Raw genomic sequence first — 11,247 nt, forward strand, 5'->3', positions numbered from 1 at the left:
ATCGAAGAAAAATACCGAAAATGCTGCAAAGAAGAAACTTCCGCATCATTTGGGGTCAGGTGGCTACAAGAGTGCCATTCCGAAGTGGACATCGTTTGAGAATAAACTGATGGATCATGGAATCACTCCACAGACATGGGACTGGCCCGAACGGTCCAAGTTCTGGTTGTTCGCTCATGGGGCAGGGTTGGACCCAAAGACAGGGTTGATCGTTGCGAAGGGAAAATGGAAGGAAAAAATTGAGGCAATTGTACCGAAGCTTGTAGATGCAATTGACAAGGTCGGAAAGGGAGAGTACATTCCCGATCGAGAGAATGACGAGCCGACACTCGCTCGCGGGAACCACTGAACATGTTGGACGGGTACGAGCTCGCCCAGGTCTCACCATGAAGGAAGCGTGGCCGGACAGCGCCGACACTTATAGAAGCCGTTCGCGAAAGAAGAAGAAGGACGCCGACATTGTAACGGAGTTGTTATCTAGGGTGGAGGCTCTTGAGAGAAATCGAGAGGGCACTCGATCAGCCGTTGTTTCTACGGGATCCACAAGCCGATGCTGCCCCATCTCGGCGAAGAAGCGGTGTCGGTTCCTCGCATCTTGACGGATGTGGAGGAAGCTACCCCGTGGATTATGTCACGGAGAAGACAGATTGCGAGCTACATATGTTAATCGGGACCGCGTCCGTTAAGGTGGCGGTCGGCTATGTGTACCCAAGTGAAGATGGAGCAATGCACCATCATATGCCCATTCCACCTGGTTGTGTTCGTGTCGGGGTGGATGAAGTTGTTTCGGGTTTTGAAAAAGTGGAGCTTGATATTCCTAGAGGTGAAGATGAGAGGACACAGGCCGATGTCAAGCACGGTTTCGCCCTATGGCCGAAGAAGTACGTCGTCCTTTTGCAAAGGCCACCGACTCCTACACATGAGCAGCAAATGCCATCGACTCCTCCTGGTGGCAGTCCCGGTGAGCAGCCAAGTCCACACCTACCGAGAGGGACCCCGGCGTGAGTCCACCATCTCGAGATCCTCCGCGTAAGACGGCGTCCGTTAAGCGGAACGGTACGCCGCCTAGGAAGAAAGCTAGAAAGGAGAAACAACTGCCGCCTACGAGAAGTTACCTTGGGAAAAAACTCCGAGAGGAAAACGCGAGGCCGTTCGGGCCGAGGTGAAGAAATTTTTGCACCGAAAGTGCCGGAGATACCTTTCGAGAAGACACTAGATCGGGAGAAAGTTGTGCGTACCGTTGACAATCTATATGACCCGTACCATCGCCGCCATCTGACTATGTGCGTTCTATTGAAAGGTCGTATGACAAGATGATCGAGGCGACAAAACCCGTTCAATCGGGTATCAGGGAGATAAAAGGGATACACAGTGTCTACCAGCTCGGACAACAACCCGTTCAATCGGTCGCCCTCTCAAGGTGTTTGACGGGAAGACCGTTCAAAGTTCTCGACAAGACGCAACCGATTACGCCTTAGCTGAACGAGCATATCGGTTTGTTCAAGGGAAAGATTTGGTCGAGAATGTCAGGAAGTTACCAACAAGTATGCGTAACTTGCATTCGTGGTACCTTAAGGCCTCAAAGGAAGGGATCGAGACTATCATGGTGCGAGTTAGGGAAGAGCACTACTTCCAGGAGTACTGTGTGAACGTTGACTTCGCCGAACTCTTTCAGTTATACAATCTCCGGGCCCTCGACAAATCAATCATCGGTTGCTATTGTACGTAAGTGATTTATTTATTTAATTTGAGAAGTCGTTCATTGTACGCAGATTATAATCTTTTGTGCGCTATATTATGCAGATCGAAGATGCTCGAATGCAAAAGGGACGATATCACGGACATTGGGTTCATTGACCCGAACACAATGCATGTCAAAACCATAGAGAATCCCCTCTATAACAAGGATACACCGCAGACTTTGCTAAGGTTTTTGAAGCGACAACGTGACAAAAAGCTAATACTTTGGCCTTACAACTTCGAGTGAGTCTTACTTGTCTTATAACACATTATATTTTGCTCACCGTATGTCAAAATTTTAACTAATGACTTATATATATGACACTACATATTGAAACGTGCGTAGGTTTCACTTTATTCTTCTCGTCATCAATTTGGAAATCGGAGAAGTTGAAGTCTTGGACTCACTAAGCAAAAAAAGGATCTATACTTGTCTTGTTTTTTAATGCTCAGAAGGTAATTTTAATTCTTATCGGTTTGTTTCGTTAATTTTGTCGAGCAGCGTATGACTCTTTTATGCATTTTCTTTTGTCGAGCAGCGTATGGCAAACTTTCATCAAGGAAGATACGTCCCGTGAATGGACACCGAAGCTGCGATGGCGTGCGAAAGTAAGTACTACTACCTAGGTCCACACACCTTTTAATTATCATACTTGACTATTGTTTGATTGAATTATATTCTTGTAAAGAAATGCCCGCAACAACCTCCGGGGACCGATCTCTGTGGATTCTTCGTTTGCGAGTACATCCGCGAGAATTGTCAACGAGAGAACGAATAATGAAAGAAATAAAGAGGTACAAAAACAATCTTCACAAATTTGTTTTGTTATCATAAGTTGTGCTGAGTTTCGGTAATAGTTGTTTCATGTATTCATTTGTATCTTATTCTTTTATAGTTGGCAAGAAAGCGGAACAAGCTCTCAATCGATGACCGCTTCATAGCAATAGGCGAGGAATTGGCGGGATTTTTCCTTCGGGACGTCATACCACAACTCGCAGAGCACCACTATGAATGAAGATGTACATGTTACATATATAGTTGACTCGAAGAGTACCACTATGCTACATGTAATAGACATATATAGAGTACGCCTCGGAGAGCACCACTATGCATGAAGATCGATCTTCATGCATAGTGCTACTTAATTTGCGATCTCATGCAATAACATGTGTGTTATATTATATGCACCAACTTGCTATGCATCATCTTGATCTTCATGTACTACCTAAACCCAAACGCGTTTCGGTGCATCGACGCGATATGAATCAAACCGATATCCCTAAACCTCTCCAAAACCCTAAAAAGCCAATTCTCGCCGCGGCGAGATTTGGGCAAATTCCCTGCCGCGGGGGAACCTTTGGTACCGGTTCGTATTACCAACCGGTACCAAAGATCCTTAGCCCCGAGCTCTCCCGGTGGCCCACGTGGAGGCCCGTTTTATACCGGTTCGTAAGCAACCGGTACGAAAGGGGGGGGGGGCTTTAGTGCCGAATAATTTGTACCGGTTGCAAAACCGGTACGAATGCCCCTCTGGAACCGGTACGCATGAGAGATTTTCTACTAGTGATAGCAGCCCCCCACTACTAGATTTTCCTGACTCCTCATACAGCCACGTCATCTTTATTTGCCCCCCACGCCCAATGTTCCACTCGCCCTGCTTTCCTTCTGAACGTGGGTCGTACCAGACAATTCCTTTATCAACCCGTGTTGTCTCATACACGAGCACGTTAGCCCATGAACAAACAAGCTAGCCCTTGTTCACATAAGAAGATAATAAAAAGCCAGCCCAGAATTTGCTACGTACCTGCCTCCTTGGCAACCCTTCGTCTCGCTCACGGCTCAACTTCCTCGCCACTAGCGCCGCGGCGACACACCATTTCATGGCCACAAATGTACAAGAAACGGCCGCATGCATCTTAACATTCACCACCATCCATTACCACGCAAACACGGAAGAAACTGCTCCATTTAATTGAGTCGATGTTGCCTTGACGTTTAAATACCTGTTTGTGGAGTCATCTAGCGCACCGGCCTGCGAGCCGTGTCGATCACTGCCAGTATGTGCGCATAGTACACCATGCCGGCGTGCTGCACAAATCCTAGCACGACCTTCATGAACTCCTTGCGCCAGTAGCCAATGTCCGTGTGTGGGACTGCGAGGTCTCCACTCTGGTTGTCTCCCTGCGTTCAGCGTTCATAGGTTTGTGTCATGGGCCCAGCTACCTCGACAACCAATGGGCCCACGACAACACCTGGGCTTCAAGGTGGACTGGGCCATCGTCCTCACCGCGTCGGGAAGAAGAGTCTTCGCTACGCTTCGGACGAGTGGACGGTATGAGATAAGACGGGGAAGCATCTCTGGTCACGGCATCGAAGAACAGAGTTTAGAAACGTCTTCTCCTTCCTCTGGTTGTATCCTCCTCTCTCCCACCTGAGCTCCTGAATCCTTGTCCCCTTTCATGCTGCTCTAGAATCCAACACTTGTATCCAGAACCAATTCACGAGAGTGGTGTAGAGAATCGAAAGTTAACCCGTGACATTCTGGTATCAGAGCCCCCGATCTGGCACCTCGTACGCGTTCCGTTAAGCAAATCATGGCGGAATTGGAACTCAGGGATCAAATCGCTGCCCTGGTCGCCTCGGTGCGCGAGCAGAACGCCAAGCTCGATGGGATCTCGGGCGAGATGTCGTCCGTGAAGACCACGGTGACGTCCCTGGAGGAGATCAAGCCGGCCCTGGTCGATTTGGCGTTGTGGAAGCCCAAAATCGATCAGGTCGTGGGTGCGCTGCAAGTGGAGCTCGGAGATCTGCGCATCGCCTTCGACCACTTCGCCACCACGACAACGTCATCGGCTCCCCCAAGCACGACACCTTCGGCTTTTCCAAGCGCGCCTCCTCTGATGCCCAACCCCGATCGACGTTCCGAGTTGCGCGCGGATGTGGGATGTGCTCCACCTGGTGACGGCGGGCGTCACGGGCCAGTTGGCCACCGCGTCGAATTCACGAACCGGGGCTCAGTGCTGGGGCCTCTCCCTCACTCGACCCCGGCCAAGGGTACGTACGGTTTCCCCCATCCCGAGTCATCACAGCCTTTTCCTAGGGAAAATTGGAGCAAAACTCCACGGATGGATTGCCCTGGTTTCGATGGTGAAAGTCCTTTAGAGTGGAAACTAAAATGTGAATCATACTTCCGGGTTTGTCGCATTGATAAGGAGTTATGGGTAGATACTTCAGTAGTTTACTTCTCGGGAGAGGCCGCTCTTTGGCTTCAGTGGACTAATGCTCATGTTGACGCACCTTCCTGGGAGGATTTCGTTTATGCTGTGTGTGACAAGTTTGGCAGGCGCGAGTTTGAGCACTTGCTACGGCAGTTCGCTCGTCTCCGTCAGACCGGCACAGTGGCTGAATATGCCGCACAATTCACAGTAGCCATGAATGGGTTGATTGCTCACCATAAATCATGGGATCCTCTGTACTTTGTTACTAAATTTGTAGATGGGTTACGTCCTGATATTCGTGTCGTAGTTATGGTTCAACAACCGAAGAATTTGGATACTGCTGTTGTCTTGGCTGGTTTGCAGGAAGAAGCGATGGAATTGACTCGAGAATCAGGACGACAGGGTGGGGGTCAATTTTCTCTTCCTCGACCACCTCAACGTACTGCGATGCCGCTTCCTCCTCCACCTGTGGGGCGGCCACCAGGACACTTCGGTGCAGCTCATGGCGCACGGGGTGAAGATCGTCGTGGACCAATTGCATCACATGCACAGTCCACTGATGATAAAGTGCAAGCTCTACGCAACTACCGCCGCGCCAAAAACCTCTGTTATACTTGTGGTGAAAAGTATTCTCGGGACCATGTTTGCGGTCCGACGGTGCAACTGCACGTTGTTCAGGAATTGCTTGGCCTTCTGGGTGGCGAGAGGGGACCGGATTCCTCGCCGGATGATGCGTCAGATCTCTGTGCCATATCTGATGCTGCTCAGCGAGGATCTGAACCACCAAATACTATCAGGCTCCATGGTTTGGTTCATGATCAAGCAGTCCTCATGCTAGTGGATTCAGGGAGTACTCACAGCTTCATTAGTGAAGCTATTGCCTCGACATGGCCAGAAGTTCGTCACGGTAAACCAATGCATGTAAAGGTTGCTGATGGGGGTCTATTGAAATGCTGCTTGGAAGTACCAGACTGTAAATGGCAGGTCCAAGGGACAGAATTTTCGACCACCTTGAGGTTGTTTCCTTTGGGATGCTATGATATTATTCTGGGGATGGATTGGTTGCAAGGAATTGGTGATATGAATGTGCACTGGGGATTGAAGAGGTTGTCATTTCAGCACGGAGGTCAAACAGTACAGCTTCAAGGTCTGGCAGCTAATGTTACTTCGTTTCAGGCTATTTCGGTGAGTGATTTGGAAGTATTATACAATGAAAACGCCATTTGTCACCTAGTTCAGTTAAGTGAGATCAAAGAACCACGAGACCCAACACCATTTCCTGTACATGTGGGCAAGTTACTTCAGGAGTTTGATTTCCTTTTTGATGAGCCTCAAGGATTGCCACCTCATAGAGAGTTTGATCACCATATCTCTCTTCTGCCGGGATCCAAACCTGTAAATCAGCGACCATACCGCTACAATCCAGAGCAGAAAAATGAGATTGAAAAACAAGTGGCAGAGATGCTGAGACAGGGCATTATTCGCTTCAGCACTAGTCCTTTTGCATCTCCTGTGTTATTGGTGCAGAAGAAGGACGGGACGTGGAGGTTTTGTATTGATTTTCGCTATCTCAATGCCCTCACTCTCAAGAACCGTTACCCACTGCCAATTATTGATGAGCTATTGGACGAATTATCCGGCGCGGCATGGTTTACAAGTCTTGATCTGCGAGCTGGGTACCATCAGATTCGCATGGCTGAAGGAGAGGAGTACAAGACGGCATTCCAAACTCACCAAGGGCATTACGAATTCAGAGTTATGCCATATGGACTGACAGGGGCTCCGGCAACCTTTCAAAATGCCATGAACACAATCTTTGCTCCACTACTGCGCCGTTGTGTTTTAGTGTTCATAGATGATATTCTTATCTACAGCAAAACTTTAGAGGAGCATCTCGAACATCTGAAATCTGTGTTCAAACTTTTGGCGGATCATCAACTTAAGGTGAAGAAAACTAAATGCACTTTTGCTCAACCACAACTGAAATACCTAGGGCATGTGATATCAGCAGCTGGCGTATCGACAGACCCAAAAACCATTGAAGCTGTTCGTACCTGGCCCGTTCCTCAGAATGTGAAAGATGTGAGAAAATTTCTAGGTTTGGCAGGGTATTACCGCAAATTTGTCAAAAATTTCGGCCTTATCAGTCGAGTACTCACGGACCTGTTGAAAAAGGATACTATGTTTGTGTGGACGTCAAATCACCAGCAAGCATTTCTGTCATTGAAGCAAGCATTGCTGACTGCTCCAGTGCTGGCGTTACCTGATTTCGAGCGACCATTTATTGTCGAAACTGACGCCAGCGATCGTGGACTGGGTGCGGTTCTGATGCAGGATCAACATCCCGTGGCGTATCTAAGCAGAGCCTTGGGGCCACGTCTACGAGGGCTATCAACTTATGAAAAAGAAAGTCTGGCCATATTGTTGGCGGTGGACCGTTGGCGATCTTACCTTCGTCAGTCACCTTTCATAATTCGTACAGATCAAAGAGCGTTGTCTCACCTTCATGAACAACGGCTGACAACGCCTTGGCAGCATAAGGCACTGACCAAACTCCTGGGATTGCAATACAGTATTGAGTATAAAAAAGGGAGTACCAATCAGGTAGCTGATGCATTATCCAGGCATCCCGCTATTCCAATTGGTGAAGTGCTTGCAATTACTATGGGAACGCCTGAGTGGCTACAAGACATCCGCAAAGGATATGAAACTGACTCGGTAACGCAACAAATTCTTTTGCAGATGCAAAAACCAGATTGCACGGTGAAACATCTGGTCTGGGATGGAGATATTTTGCGTTATAAACATCGCATTTGGGTGGGTGGTAATGAACCAATGCAGCAGCAGATCCTTCAGTCGCTCCACGCTGGCGCTATCGGCGGTCACTCTGGCATCCACGCCACTCTGCAACGAGTGCGCCAGCTGTTTGCTTGGCCACACATGAGAGCTACAATCCAACAGTTCATCGATCGGTGTACTGTATGCAAGCAAGCAAAGCCAGAGCATGTGAAGTATCCAGGCTTGCTTAAGCCGTTGGCTGTGCCAGATTCTGCATGGCAGGTAGTCTCAATTGACTTCGTGGAGGGTTTACCTAAATCCTTTGGCTTCAATTCTATCTTGGTGGTGGTGGACAAAATGACGAAATATGCACATTTTTTGCCATTGGCTCATCCCTACACAGCTGCCCAAGTAGCTCAAGTCTATGTGGATAATGTCTTCAAACTACACAGTATGCCAGCAGCGATTGTGTCCGACAGGGATCGTGTGTTCACTAGTCACTTCTGGCAAAATCTCTTCAAGCTGTCCAAGACGGAGATGCGAATGAGTACGGCATATCATCCGCAGACTGATGGTCAAACTGAGAGGGTTAACCAGTGCCTCGAGACATACCTCCGCTGCTTTATCAGTTCTTGTCCGTCTAAATGGAGTAAGTGGTTGCCTCTTGCGGAGTTTTGGTACAATACATCATACCATTCCGCGATCAAAACCACTCCATTCCAAGCACTGTATGGCCATGCTCCGCGCTACATGGGGATTTCAGCTAACTCAGTGCCCATCCAGGACTTGAACATTTGGTTGCAGGAGCGTCAGTTGGTCACAGCAGTGCTGCGACAACATCTGCATCGTGCCAATCGCAGGATGAAGCATTTCGCTGATGAAAAAAGGTCTGAACGCTCTTTCCAGGTGGGTGATTCAGTTTATCTACGGCTCCAGCCTTATATCCAAACCTCGCTGGCAATTCGAGCTAATGCCAAACTGGCCTTCCGCTACTTTGGACCGTTCCAAGTGGAGCAGCGCATTGGTGAGCGTTCCTATCGCCTTCGCCTGCCACCCAATTGCAAATTGCACCCTGTCTTCCATGTGTCGCAGTTGCGTAAAGGGGTTCCACAGGAGCAAGTGCATCAAGAGCTTCCACTGATGGACGATTCGAATCCTCCACTTCAAATTCCTGAACAAGTGTTGCAGACCCGTCAGGTGCGTCATCGACACAAGACTCGGGAGCAAGGCTTGATCAAGTGGTCCAGTTTGCCGGCATCGTTGTCCACCTGGGAGAATGTCGAGGAACTGAAGGCAAGGTTTCCACGAGCCCCGGCTTGGGGACAAGCCAGCGGTAAAGGGGGAGGAAATGTCATGGGCCCAGCTACCTCGACAACCAATGGGCCCACGACAACACCTGGGCTTCAAGGTGGACTGGGCCATCGTCCTCACCGCGTCGGGAAGAAGAGTCTTCGCTACGCTTCGGACGAGTGGACGGTATGAGATAAGACGGGGAAGCATCTCTGGTCACGGCATCGAAGAACAGAGTTTAGAAACGTCTTCTCCTTCCTCTGGTTGTATCCTCCTCTCTCCCACCTGAGCTCCTGAATCCTTGTCCCCTTTCATGCTGCTCTAGAATCCAACACTTGTATCCAGAACCAATTCACGAGAGTGGTGTAGAGAATCGAAAGTTAACCCGTGACAGTTTGTCACCCTCAATGATCCCACATGCAATTGTCAACTGTTTTCTTCTCTTAATTCCCACAACAGATGTGTCCATGGTGCACCGGCGTTTTGACAGCAATGCGAGTGTGCCAAGTGGCAGCTCGATCGCACATGTGCTTCTGCGTGCGCCACGGTAAACGTCCCAGCAGCGAGAGCAAAGGGAGCCGGAGCACATGGCGAGCAACCGGAACCGCGGATCACATGGACGGAGGCGCTCCAGACAGACCGGGACACCTCAACGCCGGCGCTTGCACCTCCGGAGGAGGGAGCTGGTTCCATCCACGCGTATGGCCAACCACCCCTCGGCACCCCGTGGAGCCGATCGAGGCGAGCTACCGCGTCGGGATGCAGGTGGCCGGATCGATCTCGATCTTGAGCAGCAGCTCGCACGCGTCCATGGCCACCCCTCGCGGATCCTGTCTCCCCCTCGCCACCCACACCAACCGCCCCAACGTGCACCCAGCCACCGATGCCATCGATGCAAAACGCACGCACGCGCTCGCCCCACCCACCATGTCCCTCGATCCATGGCCGGCGCCGCCCTCCCCTTTATATACCACTGCATCCTCCATCTTCCCATCTCACAGCAACAAGCGCAAGCACAAGAAGAAAGTCAGCAAGATCCAATCCAACAGCTAGCTAGCAAGCTACAGCAATGGCACCCAGCTTTGGCCGCTCCATCTCATTCCCCCTCAGCCCGGCGCGCGCCTCCAGGCCCCGCGCCGCCGCCTACCACGTCCGCTCCGTCTCCCTCCCATGCAGCTCCCACCCGCTCCTCGCCCATCTCTGCAACCACATCACCGCCGTCCGCTCCTGGGTCGCCGCACCCTCCTCCCCATCTACGGGGCTCGCCCACCTCGACGCGCTCCACGCCGCTCTGGCAGAGCTCCTGCTCCTCCCCGAAGCTCGCGCCGCGCTACACCACGGATCCGCCACCGCAACATGCCTCCTCGACGGCTTCCTCCTCCTCGCCGACGCGCACGGCGCGTTCCAGGAGACGGTCGTCGAGCTCCGGGCGCACGCGTCCGACGCGCAGGCCGCGCTCCGGCGCCGCGACGACGCCAGGCTCGCCTCGGCCGTGCGCTCACTCCGCCGCGCCGAGAAGGATCTCGCACGCCTCGCCACCACCGTACGATCCGCCGCCAAGTTCCCGACGATGCCGTCGGCATCCACCAGCTCGGCGGAGGTCGAGGTGTCCGGAGCACTCGTCGAGGCCGTGGCTGCCGCGGCGTGCGCGTCCGCTAACGTGTTCTCCGCGGTCGAGTCCGTGTCCTCTGCGGCCACAACCGCTCTGGCCTCCAAGAAGACCATGGCTTCATCAATCATGTCTCTCGTCAAGAGCGGCAAGCCCGCATCCGACGACGAGAAGGAGGCGGCGGCACTGGAGAGTCTTGACGAGGTAGAGGCGTGCGTCGCCGTGATTGAGGGCGCGAGCGACAAGGTGTTCAGGAGCATCCTGCACACCAGGGTCGCGCTGCTCAACATCCAGACTGAGACATGCTGTTAATTGATCATCACTGCCTAATTAGCTAGGTATACAATCCTAGTGTAGTGTAGTTTTTTGGGCAGAAATTGTGGTGTCCAAAGCCAAGTGTAAATACTCTACAATTGATTAACAGATTAAAGCAAAGCTCCATCACATACAGTTGCTTTCTTTTGTTATATCTATCCTCTCTCGCTCTCAGTCGGGCTTATTAATTACTTCATGCCAAGCCTCTGTTGACCGAAGTGCCAATACTGATCGACCCACATTTTAAAAGAACTAACTGGTGTAACAAACAATTTAGCAATTTACAACAGATACAT

General features: G+C 50.9%; 1 protein-coding gene across 1 annotated transcript; it reads left to right on the forward strand.

The window, feature by feature from the left end:
• Window positions 1-10,096: 10,096 nt before the first annotated feature.
• On the forward strand, window positions 10,097-10,948 carry LOC124684627. Its single transcript, XM_047218902.1, has one exon. The coding sequence runs from the start codon at window positions 10,097-10,099 to the stop codon at window positions 10,946-10,948; it is 852 nt and encodes a 283-aa protein (XP_047074858.1).
• Window positions 10,949-11,247: the final 299 nt, after the last annotated feature.

This window comes from Lolium rigidum, chromosome 1 (genome assembly GCF_022539505.1).
Source record: "Lolium rigidum isolate FL_2022 chromosome 1, APGP_CSIRO_Lrig_0.1, whole genome shotgun sequence".
Taxonomy (NCBI): domain Eukaryota; kingdom Viridiplantae; phylum Streptophyta; class Magnoliopsida; order Poales; family Poaceae; genus Lolium; species Lolium rigidum.